Source organism: Delphinapterus leucas, chromosome 15, assembly GCF_059928025.1.
Source record: "Delphinapterus leucas isolate spDelLeu-1000000601 "Yukka" chromosome 15, BTC_Dleu_Yukka2, whole genome shotgun sequence".
Classification (NCBI taxonomy): domain Eukaryota; kingdom Metazoa; phylum Chordata; class Mammalia; order Artiodactyla; family Monodontidae; genus Delphinapterus; species Delphinapterus leucas.
Window position 1 is genome coordinate 64,988,556 of NC_143143.1, and position 25,158 is coordinate 65,013,713.

General features: G+C 38.1%; 1 protein-coding gene across 4 annotated transcripts in view; it reads right to left on the minus strand.

Moving 5' to 3' along the window:
• Nucleotides 1-25,158, minus strand: part of UQCC1 (ubiquinol-cytochrome c reductase complex assembly factor 1) — a 90,712-nt gene that overhangs the window by 51,809 nt on the left and 13,745 nt on the right. For 3 of the 4 annotated variants that reach the window (XM_089896788.1, XM_022592571.2, XM_022592572.2), the window contains exons 3-6: nt 18,329-18,412; nt 17,304-17,408; nt 11,730-11,802; nt 5,202-5,259 (exon numbers count right to left, since the gene is read on the minus strand). In XM_089896788.1, the coding sequence (XP_089752914.1) occupies nt 5,202-5,259; nt 11,730-11,802; nt 17,304-17,408; nt 18,329-18,412 (320 nt within the window). The remainder of the gene's footprint in view (nt 1-5,201; nt 5,260-11,729; nt 11,803-17,303; nt 17,409-18,328; nt 18,413-25,158) is intronic. The other variant, XM_022592573.2, reaches the window with a different exon arrangement.

The window sequence follows — 25,158 nt, forward strand, 5'->3', positions numbered from 1 at the left end:
GTTTACTTGTTGCCTCTCCCAGGACACAGACAGTGAGTGCTAAGAAACACAGTTGCTGGTCGGTGGTATGCAGTTCAAATTCAAGGCCACAGACTCCCATCCCACAACCACCGAAAGGGGACAATCACACAGGAAGCAAAGTGTTGCAGAAGGAGAAGTTCGCAGAGTCAGTTTTGGATTTGGGTCTCGGATCCTCCATTACTGATAAAGAGGCCTGTGAAAATTCCTTTAAAATTGCCAAGGTCATCTCCCCATTTGTAAAATGAGGGAGCTGGACTAGATCTGCGGTTTTTAAACTGTGCTCTGAGTTTCCAGGGAGCTACGTAAGGGTCCCTTACCAGTGGGCGTGTTGGGAAGACCTGAAGTGAGGTCATTCCCACTTCTTCAACCCAATTAGCAATGCTTTTATCTATTCATACACTGTGGCTGAGCATAAAAGCTCATCTGTAAAAAGGGCTCTGCTGGTAAAAAGATGGAAAACCATGAGGTCCCACTGCCTGCAATGTTTTTTCTTCCACTCTTTGACTTGCTAACTTCTACTCATTATTCAGGGGTCAGTTTAAATGTCATCTCTTCAGTGAAGCCCTCCCTGAGTGAGCCACACCCCCTCAACTAAGTTATGTATCCCTCTTCCCCCACAGAGCCCTGTCACTTACTCTCACAGCACCCATCCCAGTTGTATTTTATTAACGATTTCTTCCAGGTTTTTCTCCCACACCCTCAGCCCTATGAGGGCAGGGAACAAATCTGCTGCATACCATAGGTTCAATTAGAAAACAAATGCTGTAATTTTATGGATTTATGTTTAAGAATAAGCAGGTACTTAACTAAGTAATAAATAGTATTACTAATATTAAATATTATTCATGCTAATAAATAATTATTTAATTAGATACGTCAGTAGTTTTAGTTACCAATGAGGAAAGCAACCTAAAGCAACTCGAAGTTAGCCAGACCCATACTGGAATTTCCTCTCTACCATGCACTAACTATCTGTGGCCAAGCTCTCTGACGGCTCTCAGTCTTTGATCTCTCATGTAAACAGGAATAAAGCAGTTATAAGAATGTGTGAGATAATATAAGTAAATAATTTTTAAAATAGTACTGTAAGGGACCCAGTAGTTATTATATTTATGATATACCTGACTTTAAATAATTTTTAAAAATACAAACTGCATTTTCCTCTCCACTCTACCTCCATCATAGGCATATTCTAATTTTATTTGTTCCATTCCATTTTCTAAAATTAATTTCTGTATCTATAACGTACTAGTGTTCATGACAAATTTTAAAATGAGGGTCTCTGCAAATCTATTAATACTTAGAACACCAACACAAATTCTACCTACATATATCTTACCCCCCAGGGAAACTTAAGTAGGTGCAGAGCTTTTGCCACTAACAGGCAGTGGCCCCGAACCTTCCAACTGCCATAGGAGCCAAGTCAGATCTGAGGCCATAAATTATTTAATCGACATTTATTGAGCTGAAGAAATACCTCATTTTCATATCTCTCCAAAAGGAAAATAAATATAATTCTTGGCCTCAATAAATTCACCATCCACAAGGAAGATTGATACATATACGATAAAATATAAAAATGTTATGTGACGAGTGCTATAAGAGAGGTATCCAAAATATTAAAGGAGCTCAGAAGAGGAACTAACTCTGCCTTCAGAGGGAAGGGAAGGCTTCAAAGCAGAGATATCTGAGTTGGATATTGAACAAAAAATAGGCGTTTGTCAGGTGGAGAGGAAGGAGAAGGACTTTCTAGGCAGAAGAAAGCTTTGTGCAGAAGACCTGAAATTGCTATTACATAGTTTAATTTTTTCTTGCAGGGGAGGGAGTGACAGTGGTAGTGGTACCTAGAACGGCACCAGACGAGAGTGGTAAAGGTGGCATATTTGGTGGGATATGAATGCCATGCTAGGAAACATACTTTATCCTGAGAACAATGGAGAATATTAAGGAGAGAGTGTGTGTATACTAATCCAATTTGTATTGAGAAGACCAATGGCACAGGAAGAGGGAAGTTGGAGGCCAAACACCAGTTTTCAGGTACTGTTACTTGTAACCCAGTGAAATCAATTTAGCGGGTGACATCTTGAATTTCTGTTTTAAATGAATTCAAATGGAGTAGAAAATATCAGAGATCATCTGACATTGTAAGGATAAGTTTTATAAAACTTTTGTGTCAGATGCATGTGTGTGTGGATTGCAAGGTAAAATGCATTTGTTACTATGGGTCATGGTCAAAAAAGTTTCAGATGGTGAAACTGGTGCCTGACCAGATGAAGGGAGTGAGGGAAAAGTCAAGGAGGCTTCCCAGGTTTCTGGTGTGGGTACCTGAATGGATCACAATGCCACTGTCCCAGACAGGGAACAAAGGAGGAGGCTGGCTTTTATCAAGTCCACATGGGAATGCTGGAAACCCCACACAGCAACCTCTCTCAGCATTTTTTCAGTAGCCATTGTGAATACTAATCTTGTTCAGCAAAGACAAAGGACACATAGTCACCGAAGCTGCAAGCTCACAAGAATACACAGCTGATAAGGGCCTTCTAGGAACTGGAGGGGTCCCAGTCCTAAATCCCAATACACATAAAAACTTGGGAACCAGAGAAAGCAGACAGGATAAGGGAAACATCAACACCTCTTCCAGGGAACTAACAGGATATGAGAAATCCTGTCTCTATTCTGAGAGCCAACAGGGAGTCATCACCCTTGGGAACCTAAGCAAGCTTTCTGTAAAGTCCACTGCCAGGGTATTCTAGTTTTGTGGGGTTTTTTTTTTTCACGGTGGGGGGTGGGGATTCTACTTTTATGACTGCTTTCTAAGCCTCCCCACCTCTCCCTCACACTACCACCCACAGGAGGTATTTCAACCCTGCACATCCCTAGCAAGTCCACTGAGCCCTGTAATACTGGATTTGGTGATCCCTCAGTTACCCTCCTGGAGCTTCGGGCTAGGAAAACAGGACTTAGAAGAGCATAGCTTTTCTGCAGACTCGGGGTGGATCCCTTATTCCCTCTAAGAATCCTATCCCCTGGAAGAGAGTTTCCCCAATTCTTCTTGGAGGATCATAGCACAATTGGACACTAAAGTAACTTCCTGGTGACCCTTTCCACTACATTCCTCCACAAACCAGCCCTGAGTGCTTCAGACAACTTGGCTGCCCTCAAATACTCCATGTTCTTGTACATGTTCTATGTTTTGCTCCTAATAATTCCCTCAACTCAAATGCCCTTTTCTCTGACAGAAATTCTACTCACCCTTCATGGTACATCTCAAATGTCACCTCTACCACAGAGCAACTCTTTATACAATACATACTCCCTCATCCACCAAATTTGGATTTAGTCACACCTCCTTATCCTTCCATAGTATCTGCTTATGCCTTGGGCACAGCACTTTTTTCATTGTCATCCATTACAGGCAATTGTACTGTGCCTGTTTTCCACTCGACTAATTTTCTTGAAGGTGCACACCACGTCATATCCTACTCTCCAGTGCCCCCCAGTCCTTAACACAATACGAGTTTGCTGATTCATCCCACCGAAGCCCGCAGATCATGAGAACCAAGGAGGAAGGATGGAGGGGACACCAAGCATAGACAGGCCTCCCTCCCCCTACTTAACTGGTAGTGGTACTCCCCACTCCTCTGAGAAATTAAACCAACCTCAGCAAGGAAGGCTCAGCAGTCACATTTGGAAATGGTGGCTAACTGGAAAGAACTACAAGTAGTTTCAAGGTTCTCCCAGCTGCTAGTAGTCAGGTATTGACGTTGGGATGTGGTCACAAGGATTATATTTTTTATTTTGCCATCCACTCCCTCTAACACTCTGATACCTCTGGCTATTGGGCAATAAAGAGTCTTTCATTCTGACTCTGAATATTATCTTTGAGCTCCTCTGGGAACAGCCTAGCCTCCTCTCATCCCTCCCACCTTTCCAGTGAGTAATTCCACAGGGCCACCTCTGCAATCCTCTCCTCTTGAAAAAGTAGTTTTCCTCTCAGTACATCCAGCTGCCCTCCCTGAACCTTTTCCTAACCATCACCATTCAGACAGAAGGTGGTTAGCCTTCTTAGCTGCCTGACTAAAAGACATGGCACATTTCAAGGGTTTTGATAGTTGCAGCTTCCTCTGTGATCCTACAGGCACTACTTACTCAGATTTATTATAGAACTTAGCCAGTCCAATTTATAACTGACTATTATATATGTCTTATCTCCCTCACTAGACTGTGAGCCTCCTGACATAGCTTACTAACTGCCCAGGACACAGTGTACACTCAACAAACTACCGGCTTAGGAAAAAACAACATGAACTGCCACCTTAGGCCCCTTAGCCAATCTCACTGACTATGTGAGTTCAGAAGAAATATTTCAGAGGTGATCAAAACCAAAAAGTCTTTATATAGTAGTCAGTCCTGTGATGCAAAGCTCAGCTGAAGGCAGTCTCAAACAAGGGTCCTTTTGACAGGGCAACCATTCCCCACGTTCCTCAGATACTACGGTCAAAGTAGTAAACTTAGTTCTCCAGAATTTACTTTCCCAAGATCTGGCAGTTCAATAAATAGTCCCCAGCCCCCACTTCAACGTCTCTCCTATATCCTTCTGACCTTTAATACTGTGTAACATTAGATGAAAAATTGATTTTTTTGGCTACTTAATTTGCAGCTGAAGAAAAAATACACTGTTTAAGGTGTTAAATATTTTTACATGCAACGAAACTGGCATGAATCTAACCTGTATGCACATTTTAGAGGTACAGGCGTAAATGTCAGTGCTATAATTTGTTATAGGTTTCTGATGACCAGCAATGAAAATGACCACGGATGCTCACAATTCAAACCACTTTTACGTAAATGTGAACTTTCCTAAAACAGCGAAGGGAAAGAACTTTCCACCCAAGCTCATAGGGTCTCTTACAGATACTGATAGCATTGTTCACTGGGTTAGGTGTTCTTTGAGAAAATCCTACAAATATTAGTTTCTTTCTGGGACTATGCTTTGACCTTTAATAAAAAAATGTGCTACAAGATACCAGTTATTAAAATGAAAGGAACAGCTTTTAATGCCTGAACAACTGCGATTTCATATAATCAGCCCTGCTGAAGGCTATACCTTAACAAGTTAGCAGTATTTTAAAAAAAAAAAAAAAAAACATTTGGTGACTTCACTTAAATTGCTCACTTACCAGACATGAAGAAGAGTTATAAGAAACCATGAATTGAATGTATCAGGCATCTGACACCCTAGAAAATAACAATAAAGTATAAATATGTGAAGGTTTAGAAGAGGCATATGGACTATATTTGAAATATCGGTAGGAATTTGTTCAACTAAAATATATGGTAATCACAGTGCTCTCTCATTATGCTATCATAGAGGAGGCCAATGGAACCACAAGGCAAGCCCATGGGTTGATAAAGCACTGAATGCAGTCAGACAAACAGGCTTCTAGTTACAGCCCTGTTACCACCTTGCTGTGTGGACTTGGGAAAGTCACTTCTCTTCTCTGAGCCTCAGTTTTCTCACTTTGTATAATGTGGCCTGGACGATCTTTATAATTCCTTCCAACTCTGATTCAATGTTATTTTCCCCTCCTGGTCTCCAATTCTTCTGGAAAGCTAGGCAGACACCACCTTACCTACCCCACTTAACTAGAGGCTTTTTTTCACTTGAGCCCTGCTGAGAAATCTAAGTTCTTCTTGTCCATCTCCCTCTCCTGTTTTCTTTCTCTAAGGTGACCCAGTGGGTATGCTAAATGATTCAACCAAAATAAATGATCAGAAGAAAGAAGCAGGACTCTAGGGAGCTACAGTTGAATAAGAAAGCAGATAATATCTAATGAAAGGTTGTTCATCATCCCCAGGAATGACAAACCTGGTAGGGTTTCTCCTTGGTTTAAGAAACCAAAAATCAGCTCAGGGCTTAGACATCCAAGCGTCTCAATTCTCAGATCTCTAAGAAATGCCTCTGGCTGGATGAGGGGTCCCCCTCAGAATATGCCCTCCTTATTACACGGCAGGGAGAAAAGCTGGAGCAAGAGGATAAAGAAAAAAGAGAGGGCTTCCCTGGTGGTGCAGTGGTTAGGAATCCGCCTGCCAATGCAGGGGACATGGGTTCGAGCCCTGGTCCGGGAAGATCCCACATGCCACGGAGCAACTAAGCCCGTGCACCACAACTACTGAGCCTGCACTCTAGAGCCCGCGAGCCACAACTACTGAGCCCGCGTGCCGCAACTACTGAAGCCTGCAAGCCTAGAGCCCGTGCTCCACAACAAGAGAAGCCACCGCAATGAGAAGCCCACGCACCACAATGAAGAGTAGCCCCCGCTCGCCGCAACTAGAGAAAGCCCGCGTGCAGCAATGAAAACCCAACGGAGCCAAAAATAAATAAAAACAAATAAATTTATATCAATAAATAAGAGAATCAGTGGGAAACTTGGGCCCTTAGAGTAGAATCTGTCCTTTGGAGTAATGACTCAAGAAGGAAGTAGTATCTTCTGCCTTTCAGCAAACGAAGTATACAATGTACTAAATGATAACAAATAGGGGCCACTAAGATAGAAAACACAAAGCAGGACCCCTGTGAGGTACACTAACAATGCCAATAATAATAAAGAGCTGTAATTCATTGTGTGCTTACTATGTGTCAGAAATAATAGGTACCTTACAAGCATTAGTTCAATGACTCCTCCTAACATTCCTAAGAGGTGGGTATTGATATTATCCGCATTTGACAGGTGAGAAAACTGACTTAGAGAGATCATGACAATTGCCCAAGGTCACACAGCTATGAAATGAGACATCTGGGATCAAATTCAGATCTGCTTGATTCCATACACTGTTGGCTTAATCGCTAACTGCCTCTCTAATACTAGTATCAGAAACTAACATTCACTAAGGGTCCATACTTCCTGTCAGGTCCACCGTTAGTCATGTCAATACATTATCTCACTTAATCCTCACTTTAACCCTGAAGGAAGGCATTATAAGCCTCATTCCAGAGATAAAGAAACAGGGCTCGAAAAGGCTAAGTAACTTGCAGGCAGCCACAATATTAACAAGCTAGTGGCTGGGCTGGGATTTCAGTCCAGGTCTGTCACAAAATGACACCAAAATACGCTGGTGAGCTTACTGGGAGGTGCCCAGCAGCTGTCAAGTGGACTTCCTCTTGGAGCCCAGCAGGAGGGAGGTGAAGGCTAGCCTGGCTAGCCATTCAGCTATTAAGACACATGCCATCTGAGAGTGGGCCAACCACCCTCCACCTAGAACAAGAATAGCCATGAGAAACTCTCAAGCCCGGATCTAAAGTTGGGTCTTTTTTGGATGCTAGAACAAAACATTAAAAAGAAAAGTTTTCTTGGAAGTCTGTCTTTCAATCTGGAAAATGAAATTTGGCTGCTTCTAAAGGACAATCTGTTCAGTTGCTACCTCTACATCAAAGCTTCCCAGCAGCCTCCAGGAGCCTTTCCAATTTTCTCAAAGAGGGAATCAGTTCTTCGGCTGGAAAGCACAGACAGACACACAGGCCAGCAACTGGACTTGGGTCACAATTTTCCCTCTGGGGGTCAGCTCAGGGCTGAGGATGGGAAAAAAGCTGGCATATGACTGACTCCCTGTACCCACTGGGGTCAGAACAGAAACCCACGGGGTAAAGCCCTAAAAAACAAGACCGCTGAAAGTTTGACTGTGAGCAACTCAACAACACAGCAGACTCTTTAGCTTCATGAAATGTCTTTAAACACTTCAAAGTTAAAACCTGCTATAGGGTCTTGCCATGATCACACTCTTGCTCCAGTACACAGTCAGTGCACTATTTTCTGAAGCTAGGTACTTTCCTCCTCAACATCAAGTTGGATAAAATTAAATAATTCATTACTATTATGGGGCAGCAGTATTAACATAGTTGTTTGTTTAACGCAGACACCAGGGTCAGATATCCTGATTCAAAACCTTAACTCTAGGGCTTCCCTGGTGGCGCAGTGTTTGGGAATCCGCCTGCCGATGCAGGGGACACGGGTTCGTGCCCCGGTCTGGGAAAATCCCACATGCCGCGGAGCAGCTGGGCACGTGAGCCATGGCCGCTGAGCCTGCGCATCCGGAGCCTGTGCTCCGCAACAGGAGAGGCCACAACAGTGAGAGGCCTGCGTACCGCAAAAACAAACAAACAAAAAAAAAACTTTAACTCTACCTCTTACTTGGTATATGACTCTGGGTAAAGTTACTTTACCTCTCAGTGCCTCAGTTTTCTTCTCTGTAAAAATGGGAAAACAAGAGAACCTACCTTACAGGATTCTTGTGAGGATTAAATGAGATAAGGCCTGTAGAACATTTAACAAAGTAGTTAGTATTTAATAGGTACTCAATAAATATTCACTGTTGATTTTTAGTTAATTGTTTAAACACTATGGTTTAAATTATCTTTGAAAAAACTCACTATTTAAGACTGCATCAATAAAATGATGAACCTCAATCTTTTTTTTCTTCAAGTTTTAAAAAATATATTTATCATATACTTACACAAAATTGATATATTTGATACCTGAGTATTAGTAGCAGAAAGAAAGGTAGAACCTCAATTTTATTAACCCAAAATTTATTCACTAAGGAGCCTCCTCTCCAAAGTATGAACTCTTAAGGGCTAAAAACAAAGCAGTCTGCAGACAACAGTGTGGTATTAAACACAAGCTTTACTGATTGGCTGGACGCCTCTGCCCCTAAGTGCTCTTTATAACAGAAATGATCTCCAAAAGACCAGTTAGCAAACACTGTGTGCTCACAGAGGGTACACTCATTTATGACACAATGACATCATCAGAACATCTTGGAAACAAGAGTTGGCTCTTAAGGTATCTCACCAGTCAGAATCCCCAATATCTAGGTCTCTGGATCAAGACGTCTGAACACTTTGGCTCTGAGATGACAGAGTATTATAACTTTGGCATTTTGTGAGGGCCTGTCCAAGAGGCTGATAGGCATATTGTTTACTGAGTAAAGAAACTCAGTCTTCATGAAATATAACTGGTCTCACTTTTGTTGGAAGAGTGAGAATGACACTGACCAGCTACCTGGGACTCTCTATCCTTTTAAAAAGCTACTGAATTCTCAGGACTCTAAAAGTCAAGCCCTAAAAGACCAAAAATCCAAGGGAGCAATAGCCACTTTAAAGATGTAATCTTAGAAAGCAATATATCTATACACATTCTCTTCTTTTACCCCAAACCTGTCCGGCCTACTCTTTAGAATCCAAGGTGCAAGAAAGTCAGTCTCATTATTTTACAGATATTCTTTATCTGCCTCTAAATGGTACTTTTCAGACTTGCTCCCTTTTTTATTCACTGGCCACAGTTTGGAACCACTTTGGTTTGATTCTGAAATTTAATCTAACCACAAATGACAAAGATGGACCACAATGGAGCATAATACAAAGGAACATGATATAGGTCTAAAAGGTAATTCTCAAAGTGAGTCTTAGAAAACCTGAAGTAAGAGTGGTGTCACTGAAAAATGTGACATCAAATAACTACTTCAAAGGGCAAGGCTAGGACAAAGCTCACTGAGATGTACACACTCTAATATACATAAACATCAGCTCACAATACTAACAGAACATCTCACAGAGGTAGGTCTCATTTAAAAACTATAAAATAGGGCTTCCCTGGTGGTGCAGTGGTTAAGAATCCGCCTGCCAATGCAGGGGACACAGGTTCGAGCCCTGGTCCAGGAAGATCCCACATGCCACGGAGCAACTAAGCCCGTGCACCGTAACTACTGAGCCTGTGCTCTAGAGCTCGCGTGCCACAACTACTGAGCCTGCGTGCCACAACTACTGAAGCCCGCGCGCCTAGAGCCCGTGCTCCACAACAAGAGAAGCCACCACAATGAGAAGGCTGCGCGCCGCAACGAAGAGTAGCCCCCACTCGCCGCAGCTAGAGAAAGCCCGTGTGCAGCAACGAAGACCCAACGCAGCCAAAAATAATAATAAATAAAAATTTTTTAAAGTAAAAAAAAAACTGTAAAATACAAAAAATTATAAAACACAAAAATATTAAAATGGATTACAATTTCTATTTTGCAGTTATTTTCATTCACAGGCAATATGTTATAGTAGAAAAATTCCTGGATTTTAAGACAGATGACACAGGATCAAGGCTTGACTAAGCAACCTTGGGCAAATCACTTAGCCTTTTTATAAGTTTCAATTGTTTATGAAAACAAAAGAAAAATGAAAATAAGAATACAAGCCCTTCCGGTCTCACATGTTTTGTAATTCCTAAATGAGACAAAAGTAAAAGCATACCATGTAAGTGTGAATTATTAAAATATAATAGTTAATAATTTTAATAAACTTTTATTTTTATAAGTAGTTTACAACAGATTATAAATTGAAGCATGATATATTAATTTAAATATGTAATAATAGTCTCATTATTCAAGAATCTTCAATAATGAGGATTAGCTAAACAAAGATAGCTAGTAAACATCCTTTCAAAATAATTATAAAAAGTTTATGAGTTATTTAATATTAAATAGATGTGTAGGATGAGGTTTTAAAAAGATGTGATGAAAAATACTTGAGCACATGGATTCAAGAAACCACTTAAGAAAAATTCAGCTTCTAATATTAGTAGTCTCTTCATCAGGTAGAGAAAGATTATTTTCTCCTTTCAGACTAATTTCTCCTAAAGTAAGAAATTGTTAGAGATTAAAAAAGAAGGAGGAAAGTTTTCTTTCCTGACTATGAGTAAATAAGAAATGGAAGGTGGATACTAAATTAGGATTACAACTCAGCACAGTATTTTAAGTTTCCAATGAAATATTGTACCAATCTGCTGAAATAGTAAAAATGACAAAACTTGCATTTAATTTAAAAAAAACAAAAGTTATTAAATAATCAAAACTTCATCTCTTTCTTCATTGTTGTTAACGTAATTATATATAATTATTGGCTGTCCATGAAAAATATCAAGTATATTTAGTTAAGTGTTTGTTGCTTTGAGGATAATGACTGTTACCACAGATGTGCACAGAACACATTTCCTTCCAAAATCTGTGGAACTGGAAACAGCTTAAACTTTCCCAATGACTTTATAAGTATCTGCTTTAAATGACATGTTTATAACTACAACAGTTTACATTAACAAAATGAATACTGTATTGATATAATCAACTGCTAGTGATGATGATATAAACCAGTAAAACACTTTTGGAAAGCAATTTATCAATGGGATAAAAATAAAATTATATGTGCCTTTTGACTCAACAGTCGTTCTACAGAAAGAAGAAAAATCATGAGGCATATTCCAGGGTTAACTAAAACAATTATAAACTAGAAATAAAAGAGGAATGATTGGGCAGAAGTTCATGTCAAAAATACTGAGTAAAACATCCAGAACGTAAAACAGGATGTGTTTACGCTGAGTACACTCTTACGTAAAAAGATGCGTGTGTGGACAAGGGGGAATGATGATGTCAAAGTACTGGACAAATTTTTAGGTCTTTTTTCAAACTTGTTAAAATGTCTTATTTATAGGGCTCTTTTGGCCTTTGTTTATTCTATTAAAAGAGAAAAATAAGCAGCTTTTATTATACATTTTGTTCAGGAAAAACTGTTTTACTAGTAACTTAAAAAAAAAACCGATCCTACCAAGACACAATCATAAAAATGAAAAGTAGATTTATTTTCCTTTTCACAACTATCAAAAACAGTAACTTACTTCGAAAGAATTCCTCGAAGTCAGTTTTCTCCACACAGCTAGTATACATGCGCAGGGCCGCAATCTTAATCTTCTAGACAAAGAAAATAAAACCAAACTCAAGACATGACCAAGTGAATGTTCTAGTGCCATTAGATGTAGGTCACAGAATCTTATATGCTTTTCAACTAGAAGGATGGGTCCAAACCTGTCTCTAGCCATTCACAGACTTCACACAATTTTACGATTTTGGCATCAAAATGTCAAAAAGGTTTTTCCAATATTAGACGAACTCTCTCCTTTAATTCAAACCCATTTCACCACGTTTCAGCCTCTAAACCACCATTCAGAACCATCCACATTAATTCTTTATAATCTGAAACCCTTTATATTAAAAAAATTACCCATTCTCCTGACCAAAATCAAACAAACAAAACCCTCCATCCTTTGATCTTTCCTCAGAAGCCCTATTAACTATTCTGTCTTTTTTTTCCCTGAAGGGAGGGGGTCACTTTTTTTAATGTTTTCCCTAGTTTTATAGTTTGCTGATTAACAGAATACTATGTTTATAAATAAGAGTTTCTAATGAATGTAAAATATAGTAAAAGGATCAACCTTTTACTATTCCCCAAAGCACTAAGAATTCTCTTAGAATCTTGATCTGGGTGGTGGTTTTAATTTATTCACTGAGCTGTATACTTAAGATTTGTATATTTTACTGTATGTACATTATGCCTTCACAAAAACCTAAAAATGAAAAATAAATTCTTGTGAGGGTTGAACTGTAGGTCTGAAGACCAACTCAGTGCTAAAAGAAGAATTTCTAAGGGCTTTCAAAATATTTCCTTCAGGATACAATTAAATTAGTCCATCAACAAAAGGCTCGTAGAAGCTTATTTTTCCTTAAAATGACAGAGAAAATTACTCAAATACACACAGACTAAAAAATATGTATATGCAAAGAGAATGGCATAGCAACTGAAGAAAAACCAACCTAGAATTTTAGCAGAGCTGTTTGGTTATTAAGGTTCAAAGTCACCAAGGATATACTATATCCAATACTATATGATATTCATATTTCAGTTTCTGATGGGCAGAAATACCTATAATAAATTAAAGTATTATGTCTTTGATTGCAATTAAGATTTTTTCATTTGCTAATGTTAAGTTTCCAATGATTTTAGTCTAAAGTTCATATGGGGGAAAACAGAACAGAACATATAACAAATGGAAATCAGATATACTTATATGAGCAGTAAATCAGCATTGGAAGTCCACATTTAAACAAATGGTGAGACACTAAAAAAGAAAGCAAATTAAACCTAAAAGCAAGCAGAAAGAATGATATATAAAGATAAGAGCAGAAATCAGTGAAATTGAAGACAGAAAAATAACACAGAAAATCAAAAGAGGCCAAAGTTGGTTCTCTGGAAATATCAATAAAATTGACAAAAATTTAGTAGAACTGATCTAGGGGGGAAAAAAAGGAAAAACAGAGAAGATACAAATTACCAACATCAGGAATCAGAGAGGAGAGGAACATCACTACATATCCTAAAGATATTAATAGGATAATAAGGGAATATTTTGAACAACTTTAGGCCAATAAATGTGACTACTCAGATGAAATGGACAAATTCATTGAAAGATACAAACTACCAAAGCTCACTAGAATAAATAAATAACATGAATAGCCCTATCTCTATTTTAGAAATTGGATTTGTGGCTAAAAACCTTTCCCCAAAGAAAACTCCAGGCTTGATGGCATCACTAGAGAATTCTATTGACTATCTAAAGAAATGATACCAAATCTACACAAACTCTTCCAGAAAAAAAGAGGAAAGAACACTTCCCAGCTCATTCTATGAGCCAACATTACCCTGGTGTCAAAACCAGTCATCAGAAGAAAACAAAACTACAAAACCATAGCCTTCATAAGCATAGATCCAAAACTCCTTAACAAAATACTAACATCAATATTTTAAAAGGAGATCATATCATGATCAACTGGGATTTATCCCAGGAATGCCAAGTTGATTCAACATTCACAAATCAATAAGTGTAATTCACCGTATCAGCAGTCTAAAAAAGAAGCATGTTTAACTTTTTAACACCTGAGGTTCTGGGAAGTATGTGACATAGAACACATTTTGGGAAGCACTGGTTTGTACCATCACCAAACTAATGATATCCTAATGATATCGTTATCCTAATGCTTTGGCCTTGACAGGCCTATTCCTATCCTTGAAACAGAGAGTTTAGGACATCTATAAGCTTTTGTTCCAGTCAACAAATAATTTATTGAGCACCGAACTCAGTGCCTAAAACTGATTTGGACACTAGGAATACAGCAGTAAACAAAGCAGTTAAAAACTCTTTTCATGGAACTTAAGGCCTAGTTCAACTATCAATACATTTATAATTTTAAGTAAAATTCCTAATGGCCTGTGTCTTGATTTTTTTTTTTAACTCGGCAGTTTCCTTCTGATTCTGGTTCATAATTAATCACTCTGCCTAAGGAAAAGCACACTTGCCTCCAAGGCCCAAATCGTTCCATGAGAAAGAGGTTTTTCCCCACAGCATGTTCATGAAGCAAGCATTCATTACAAATAATGAAGACCTCACCAGATTGGCCAGTGTATGTATACAGTGCTCATACTGCAGCAATCAGGAGCACTTTACAGTTCCTCACTTTTCCTGCAGCGAGGCCAAACCTTTATACTTGGGTGAGCCATTTTCCTGGACAAATCTCTAAAGCAAGTCCCTTAAGACCATCACACAGGGACTGGAAATAACAACTCGGGGAAAGAACCTCTTCAAGATTCATGCATTAATATAAGTTAAAGAAGTAGGTGGACTAAATTTCCATCCAGTCAATACAAATTGTTCTGGTCCTCAGATGACTTCATTCTAACTTTGGAAGACTTCATCAGTCTACTTGACTAAAACACAAGCACCTAAGACAGGTTTAGGAAATGAAAATCAGCTCTCCCACTAACTGATGCATTTTGTACCATCCTACAAGATAAAAAAACGAATCTAGTAAAAGGCTTACACTAAAACAACTGTGTGAGAGTTGGAAGGGGCTTTGAAGTCATTTGAACTTTCTATTCTGTACTGGAATTCCTTCTACAGCATTCTTGATTCATGGTCAACTATCTGGGCCCCTGTTCAAACAAGTCCAATGACCTTGTGAGGCTACCTATCCCCCTGGAGGACAACTCTTGCTAAAGTTTTGTTATATTGAACATAAATCTGCTTCATGTAACATTCAGTAAACATTATCTGCACACTGGAATACCTCAGATTAAGTCTCCATTTTTTTTACATTTGCCCCTCAAACACCTGAGAAGAACCATTATGTCTTCTCTTTTCCAGGCAAAGTATCCCTATTTCCTTCAACCACTCTGCATTCAACAGTTTCTGAAGCCTTCACAAGGCTCACTGCCCACTTCTGAATGCATTCCAGTTTGTCAGTGTCCTTCAGAACAGGAATAACTTTTTGGCTTAATGCTAATCTGAAAACCGCCTATTCAATGACATGTGGCTCAATCTGTTAAATGTTATCCTTATCTTATCTGATATTGCTCCATAAAGATAATGAAAAAGAATGGTTATTTCAGGATAATCAAATAGGTAAGGAAAAGCCACATTTAAATTCCTAAATATGGATCTAGAAGAAAAATGGAACTACACATGAAAACATTACATAAAAAGATGGAGGAAAGCTGGCTGATACTGCTGATGCAGAGACAAGCAGACATTTTACTCCCTAATGAAAGACATGAGAAAACACAAAATTCAAAGATTCTTGCCAGTGCAACCCAATACACGTGTCTGCCACAGATTTCTGAGTCAACATTTGCTGCAAAGGGCTCTCAATCCTTCAATATGGAAAATTATACCTACATCTTCCCACCCAAAATATACTAGAATGTCATACTTTGATGTTTTGATGTTACAAATTTAAAAAACGAAGGTTACAGGAAGTAGACACTGCCACATCACAAAAGAGTTTTTAAATGCAAATATTAGGGACTTAGTTGAGGTCACAAGGGAACCAAGAAAAATCAGAGACTAACTTAAACAGTGAAGAAATTTTCCTGATGAGTTAGTAATCCTCCAAATGGTAGCCAACTTTGCCCCTGGAATCATAAAAATACGGACGAGACAAAGCATACGGAAGCAACCAAGTGGAACTCAACCATCAAGAAATGAATAAAACAGTAAATTTTTTCTCTTTTCTTTCTTTCTTTCTGCTCTCATTTCCCTTTTCTTTTAATTTCTTACTTTCAAACAAAACACACATTTTAAGTTTTTCAATCCAAATGTATTATCGCAAATATTTTTTTAATAAAGGAAAAGATCCTGGTTAATAATATTACCAAATATACCAGTGATTATCATTTGTCAAGAATTATGATGTAAAAAAAGATAACTTTAATGAGCATAACTAATACTTCATTAATGATTAAGAAGACACTTCATAACCTTAGGGTCTCAAGGACATCATTATAACCTAGTTATGTGTGTGCTATCTTCTATACTTTTCAAAGCCCCTTACAAACAAAATGCTTGTGGAATCACTGTTCAATTTATGTAAAATGGAGATTATAGAGAGAAGCCTATATTTGCTACAGTGAGAATTGTTAGGAAGAGAGCCAGATATTATAAGAAGAAACTAAAAGTAAAGTTCACAACAAAATTGAAATTCTAATTTTACTCCAACTTGTTAAAATGGTGTAACTGGAATAATTTAGTCATTTTGGGCAAAGTTATGATGTTTTCTAGAAAAGTCTTCCCTACTGCTTTGTGTTGGTTTGCTTTAATATATAACTTATGACTGATTAGGCTTATCCAACATTCTACCAACCTTGAAAAGTATTAAAAGGTACTTTTGCCATAACTGTAGAGAGAAACAGTAGTACTAGGAGATAACTGGGCTGAGAAAAACCCAATGACTTGTGTTTTATTATTTTAATTGGTTAGAGGCATTGCTATAAAAGTCCAGGGGCAGTAGCACCTGATGTAGAGAGACATTCATTCATTTATAGCAAGTACCATAAAACAGATAACATGCTAGGCCAAGACCTGATTAGGAATGACACAGTTAGCAAACAGCCCTCATAATATGAATTACAATAAATCATAGAATTGATTAATTTTAAAAATGCTTATTAGTAAAATTTTAAAGGAAGTCATTACAATGACCTAGGGAAAATCACTTATGAATCACAGAGAGTGTTTCCTTAAGAGCAGTGCCCATCAAAACATTTGGCCCATCTAACTTCTGAGAACTCATCTATATGGCATAACATGTAGCAAAGACCTGGAAAGACCAGTGTTATTGGATTGCCTGCTACTGAGATACTTCTAAGGAATCAGGTTAAGGGAGTAGAGGGACTATTTCAGCCCCACATGCTGTATAGACCTGACTTGGAACGGGGGGCAAGGGGACAACAACATATTTTGAAGCTCTCAAAATAATATAAGCATTTCACAAAAAGCAAAGCAGAAGTTTTAAAAAATTCTTCTGTGAAGAGCAGAAAGCACAAAGCTCAAGAAGAAAAATGAAAACAACTTAAAAGACTTTACCCATTTACTGTATTTCAAAGGTCCTGTGAATCCCATGGCTTCTATTATCTTTGTGAAGGCACCAACCTTCTCAACAGGCTGTGGGGAATCCTTGGTAGAAGAAAGCTATTTATTCAAAAAGAAGGAAACCAAAATTAGTTGCAAAAAAGTTTTTTTAAAAGAATGCTTTTATTTCTCACTAGGGTCTAAGGGCATTTTTTATTGCTTAGATTTTTTTTTTTTTTTTACCTAGAATTTTTCATTCTCATTTTTCTGGGTACCTTATCACTCAGTACAAACATATCTGGAACCCTAATAGGTGTCCTCTAAATTCCAGAGCAGACATACCCACCTCACTGACCATATGTCTATGAACCCATGTCTAGGAAATGATAGATTTGGGGTATCAGAATAAAAGTTCTATGGAAAAGAGTACTTTAAAAAAGAAATCTTGACCCCCACCTCCCAAAGAACAATTCTGAGAAACATGTTCTATGTTTATTGACATTATGGGAAAAGGAAAGAAAATTACTGTCTGAAAGCAGTCAAAAGTCATTCAAAGTCATAATCAATCGAAGCATGCACTGAATAAATGTTTTTAAACTTTTATTTTTTATTAATGACTATAGGAGATATAAGTTTTGTAGTTTGCAAATAAATTCAAAGGAAAACCTATTCTAATACTAATCCTCTCTAAATGAAGGCAGGCTATACATCCAATAAGAAATTCTCCATCAGTTAAATATTACTTTATTTTTAACATATAAAAAAATCTACGACACTTTTTCTCTAAAGTGTTTTCTAAGCAAGAGAGTACAATGGAAGAAATATAGGACACGGGATCAGACACCTTAGGTTCCAATATTCAGTTGGTCTGTCTCTTCCCATCCTTGTGACCTCGGGCAAGTCACTTTACTTCCCTGAGCCTCACCTTCTGCATTTGATAAAATTTCTTGCCTCATCCAGCTAACAATTTTGCTGAATTTCAAGTAAGAACACTTGTGTGAAAGCACGCTATAGACGTAGAAAGAACTTGTAAGTCTCACCTTATTTGTGGTATGATACTTCCTACTTAGCTGAATGTCTACTACTGATCCACCACATGCTAGGGCCTGGCTCATCTGGGGCCACTGGGGGATTTAAAAAAAAAAAAACAGAGGTAAGCAACACTGAGCATTCACTTAGAGGGTTAATGTGATCAGAGTTGCTTCAAAGTAAAAAATACAGAATCTTTCTAGCCTTGTTTAACTCAATTCCTAATGTTGCCTACTACATGCTCAATAAACATCTGCTGAATATCTGAATAAGTAAAAGAACGTAAAGTACCTTTCACAAAATAGGTACTCAATAAACAGTAAAAGTCTTCATCATCACCATCGTTATCAACATCATTGTCATTCAGATCAGAACTGTCTTCCTCCAATGTTCACACTGCATTTGAAAGCACTTTGGCAATATAATAGACATTAGTTAAAATTATATGCCAGGCACTATGTATTTGCCTCACATATATTACCTTATGTAATCCTCACCACAATCCTACCAGGTTGGTATTATTATAATCAAGACGAGTAAACATAGTTTTGAAAATAAATTCCTAAGGAAAAAAACAATATGCAAGAGATCCTCATTGTAGCATTGTTCACAAGAGTGAAAACTGGGGAATAAGTCCAATAAGAAAGGAGGTGGTTAATTAAATTAAGGTACAGTCACCCAATGGGAAATCAAATAATCAGATTCTTAATAGGCTTTATTTTTAAAAGCAGTTTTAGGTTCACACCAAAAATGAGCAGAAAGTACAGACTGCCCCCATATACCCCCTCCCACACAGCCACAACATCCTCCACTATCAACATCCCCCAACAGAGTGGTACATTTGTTACAATGGATGAACCTACACTGACACATTATCACCTAAAGTCCACAGTTTACATTAGAGATTATTATTTTTAGCAACATGAAAACACTTATAATATGTATAAAATTATAGGTAAACACATGAATGCATAGGGGCAAGTCTAAAAAGGAACACACAGAAATGAAAGAGTTATTTTGCTATGCTGGTAGAATTACGGAAGAGTTTAAGAATCTAGTTTCCAAACTCTCAGTAATGTTTTATTTCCTTTACAATATAAAGGGGTGGGAAAGGAGCAGCAGGAGGGTTCAATTCTGGCTTATTCCAAGAGATGGGACGCATGAAATGAAAATGATTTTTTCTTTAATCCTAATGAAGGAAAAAAATAGAATTTCTAAATGTGGAGAGTTACTATTTACTTTTCTTTCCAAACAAGGATATTAAAAGATTAGTCAGGATTCTTCTGGTCAGTCCCAAGAACACTTATGCTTTAATTCACAGGTATCAAGCAGGCTTTGTAACACAGAGACTAAACACAGAACACCTCCCATTACATCACATATATCAGTGTAATGGTCCACTAGAACATGAAGCACTTAAACAGGCTCAAAGAACACAACTAACAGCAGTTTCAACAAGCTGTGCTTTGGGGCAAGGTGTATGTCATGATCTTTTTCTTCCCCTATAGCTCCTTACTTTTTTGTATTACCCATTCTTGCCCTTGCCCCCCGAAAAGATTCCCTTGACCTTTAAAAACATTAATTTTTCCTCTGTTTAAACCAAAAAGATATCAAGTAACTTTCTGTGAAAGAGAAAAAATACCCCAAAATACTCAAATGTCACTTTTTCAAAGAGGCCTTTTCTGACCACTTTATCTAAAATAGTTTCTTATCATCCCATTATTCTCTATCATAGCAGTACCCTGTTCACTTTACTCATAGTACTCATTACAATGTACAATTATATATTTATTATACACTCTTATTTTCTATCACCACCACCAAAAATATCCATGAGGGTAGGAGCTAGGTGTAGTACCAGAATCAAGTACAGTGTATTATACACAGGAAACCCTCAAACATTTGTTGAATGAACAAACCCAACCACCTGTATGGTTATTTCTTATTATATCCTTCTTGTTCTTATCCACACACATGCCATGCATACATGTTTCATTTATCAAACCTTTATTAAATACCCACAATATGCCAGCCCTTGTGCCAGTTTTTAAGATAAAACAATTACTATCCTATGGAGCTCATAATGTTGTGGAGAAGAGAAAGAAAACTCACTACACAAGAAAGAGAACCGAATATCACATTTAAAAATGTTTAAAGACCACCCACCAAACACACACACACGCACACACACACACACAAAGTGCTAGAAAGGATACAGAGCAACTAGAACTCTCATACTCTGCCGATGGTAGTGTAAAATGGTACAATCACTTTGGAAAATTATTTGGCAGTATCTATGAAGCTGAATGTATACATTCTGTAAGATTCAACAATTTCATTCCTAAGTGTATATCCCAACAGAAATGTGTACATATATTCACAAAAAAACATGTACAAGAATGTTCATAAAAGCACTATCAATAAAAGCCCAACTGGAAGCAATCTAAATATCCATCAATAAATAAATGTCATATAGAGTGAAGCAGGTCATAAAGAGAAAAACAAATATCATATATTAATGCATATATGTGGAATCTAGAAAACTGGTATAGATGATCTTATCTGCAAAACAGAAATAGAGACAGACGTAGAGAACAAACGTATGGACACCAACTTTCTACTATATGGCAAAGTGAATCAGCTATACATGTACATATATCCCCTCATTTTGGGATTTCCTTCCCATTTAGGTCACCACAGCGCACTAAGTAGTGTTCCCTCAGCTACACAGTAGGTTCTCATTAGTTATCTATTTTATACATAGTATCAATAGTGTATATATGTCAGTCCCAATCTCCCAATTCACCCCACCCCCCTTCCCCCTTGGTGTCCATACGTTTGTTCTCTACGTCTGTGTCTCTATTTGTTTTGCAAATAAGATCATCTACACCATTTTTCTAGATTCCACATACATGCGTTAATATATGATGTTTGCTTTTCTCTTTCTTACTTCAGTCTGTATGACAGTCTCTAGGTTCACCCACGTCTCTACAAATGACCCAAATTTGTTCCTTTTTATGGCTAATATGCCATTGTATATATATACCACATCTTCTTTATGCATTCCTCTGTTGATGGACATTTAGGTTGCTTCCATATCTTGGCTATTGTAAATAGTGCTGCAATGAACATTGGGGTACATGTGTCTTTTTGAATTATGGTTTTCTCTGGGTATATGCCCAGTAGTGGGATTGCTGGGTCATACAGTAGTTCTATTTTTAGTTTTTTAAGGAACCTCCATACTGTTCTCCATAGTGGCTGTATCAATTTACATTCCCACCAACAGTACAAGAAGGTTCCCTTGGGCTTCCCTGGTGGTGCAGTGGTTAAGAATCCGCCTGTCAATGCAGGTGACATGGGTTCAAGCCTCGGTCCGGGAAGATCCTGAATGCCACGGAGCAACTAAGTCCGTGTGCCACAACTAGTGAGCCTGCACTCTAGAGTCCACAAGCCACAACCACTGAGCCCACATGCCATAACTACTGAAGCCTGTGCTCCTAGAGCCCATGCTCCGCAACGAGAAGCCACTGCAATGAGAAGCCCGCGTGCCGCAACAAAGAGTAGCCCCCACTCGCCACAACCAGAGAAAAGCCCGTGTGCAGCAATGAAGACCCAACACAGCCGAAAATAAATAAATTTATTTTTTTAAAAAAAAGACATATTAAGAGTTTGCTTTCATTTTTTGCTTCCTGAAAGGTTCTAAAAATGAAAAGACCTCCCCGATAGAGAGAGGGAGAGGGGGGGAGAGAGAGAGGGAAAGAGACAGAAAGAGAGAGAGAGAGAGAGAGAAAGAAAGAGAGAGAGAAGGAAGGAAGGAAGGAAGGAAAGAAGAAAGGAAGGAAGGAAAGAAAAGAAAAGAAAAAGAAAGAAAGAAAGAAAGAAAAGAAAGGAAGAAAGAAAGAAAGGGAAAGAAAAAAGAAAGAAAGAAAAAGGGAAAGGAAAAGAGAAAGGAAAGGAAAGGAAAAAGGAGGGCAGGACTCAAGCAATTCTTCAACACTATATGTATCTGGTCCTTTCAGCAAAGCTATAAGCTCCACCAGAAGACAGTCTATCTTATACTTCTTTTATTTTCTGTCCCATTGCTCAACACCATTCTGGGCATGGAGTAGGCACTCAATAAAAACTAGGTGGGTTTTTTTTTTTCCAAATAGAAGGACAATCTGGAGAAGGTCCAGAAAAGAACCACAGGAATGATCAAAGAGATGAATAAAAGGTCCTAGTGGAAAGGTTAAAATAAATTGAAGCTGTTTAGCTTGGAGAAAAAGCAACTGAAGAACTAAGGAGTAACTTAGAATAACAACACTTGAGCTGGAAGGAATCTCAGAGATCTTCTGGAAGGAATCTCAGAGATCTTCTAAGTCCAACCTTTTCCTTTCACAGATGAGGAAACTAAGACACAGGGAGAGGGTGCAACTTGCTTAAGGTAGTTTTAGGATTAAAAAAAAAAATTTTTTTTTAAGTTTCAATTTACAAGGTGAGGAGAACATTTACCCAAGCAGCATGAACATAAATAGCAACAAAAATAGCAGTTACAAGTTACTGAAGATCTCCCATATGCCCAGCACCTGTACGCTTGCTGTTTTACTTATGTTATCTCACAACAACCTTGAAAAGTTGATACTATTTTTTCCCATTTTAGAAATAAGAACACTAAGGCTCAAAGAAGTAAAGTTCATTAAGGGGTAAAACATGTATTCGGAGCTATCTTCTTTGCCCTATATCTAACTGATTTCAAAAACCTGCGTAGAGTTCAACAACACTGGCTCATGTACACTTAGCACCCAGATCTTAATTTCTAAATATTCCAAATATCATTCTCCAATAAAAGGAACCAGGGCTCCCGGGGGGAAACTGTTAACTCTAGGGCTAGAGCAAAGAAAATACAACATGAACCTGAAACATCTTGTGGTGCCAAGAAAAAGGAAGTGTTCAAAAAATGAAGGCACGTAGAAAGAAACTTGAAGGAGTTCTCAACAGCCAAACATGGAACAATTTGATCAACAAAATAATGAGAATAATGTATTATAACTCAAAGAATAAATATCCATTAGCTCATACTGATACAAACAAAACAATCGAATAAATAAATAAATGGAGAGAAAGTGACAGCTCTTCCTTACAGTAGAATTCCAATCAAGAAATGTAGTAGGAAATGATGGAATTCAAAAATGACCATCAAGCAAACACCAGAGTAATGACTGTCGCAGTCAAGAACCATAAATAGAATTACCACATGATACCACAATCCCACTTCTGGGTGTATATCCAAAAAAATTCAAAGCAGGATCTTGGAGAGATGCTTGCACACTTATGTTCACTGCAGCATTATTCACAATAGCCAAGATATGGCAGTAACCCAAATGCCCACTGACAGAAGACTGGATAAAGAAACTGTGGCATAGATATATAGATACAGATATAGATAGATAGATAGATAAAATGGAATATTATACAGCCTTAAAAAAGAAAGAAATCCTGCTCCCACCCCTCATCCCTGGGTGCCCACAGACCCAACAATAAACCCTTATAAGACATTTTACACAAACATTTACAAGTTGTTGTAATAAATTATTCAGCTTAGGCTGCTTCATCTTTTGTAGTTTCGGGGCCTTTTCTTAGTCCTTTAAGATGAACATCACTGATTGATCCTTTCAGTCACTATCTTCTAAGATCTTGGAAGTTTTGGAACATTTTTATATTTATGCAAAAAAAAGGAACAAAATAGTTGAAATAAACGTTTTTATCAAAACTCCACCTCCTGGGGCTTCCCTAGTGGCACAGTGGTTAAGAATCCGCCTGCCAATGCAGGGGACACGGGTTCGATCCCTGGTCCGGGAAGATCCCACATGCTGCGGAGCAACTAAGCCTGTGAGCTGCAACTACTGAGCCTGGGCTCTAGAGCCTGCGAGCCACAACAAGAGAAGCCACCAAAATGAGAAGCCCGTGCACCACAAAGACCCAATGCAGCCAAAAAAACCAAAAAAAACCCCACAACATTGTAAATCAACTATATTTCAATAAAAATTATTTTTAAAACTTCAAAAAAAGAAAGTATGATGAGAAACAGGATATTTGCATAATCTCAAAGTATCTTCTCACAAGACACCTACTAATTACAAAGGGGAAAATAGTACTTTATAGTAGAGGAAGCTGACAGACACCAATTTAATAACCAAGTCATCAAAGTTAACATCACCAGTAATAACTGGCATCATGTATCCCCTGATGTGACCCACTGAGAAGGAAACAATATCACTTTTGCCAAAAATGCATAGCCTCAATCTAATTTTAAGAAAATATTAGATGAACCCCAATTGAGAGACCAAAAAAAGGACATTAATGGGGAAAAAAAGTAAAATTGGAATAAGGTGTATAGATTAGTTAATAGTATCACATCAATGTTCACTTCCTGGTTTCAATAATTGCTATAAGATGCTAACATTAGAGGAAGCTAGATGAAGGGTATAAGGGAACACTACCATTTTTATAACTTTTCTGTAAGTTTAAATTATTTCAAAAATTTAAAAAAACTTTTTTTTTTTTTTTTTTGCGGTACGCGGGCCTCTCACTGTTGTGGCCTCTCCTGTTGCAGAGCACAGGCTCCGGACGCGCAGGCTTAGCGGCCATGGCTCACGGGCCCAGCCGCTCCGCGGAATGTGGGATCTTCCTGGACCGGGGCACGAACCCGTGTCCCCTGCATCGGCAGGCGGACTCTCAACCACTGCGCCACCAGGGAAGCCCTAAAAAAAACTTTTTAAGTAGACTCATCAAAGTATGACAGAACTTCAAGAGGTTACTTAGAAAAGACAGATTAGAGTCCAATGTCCCTAGTCTTTCGAAA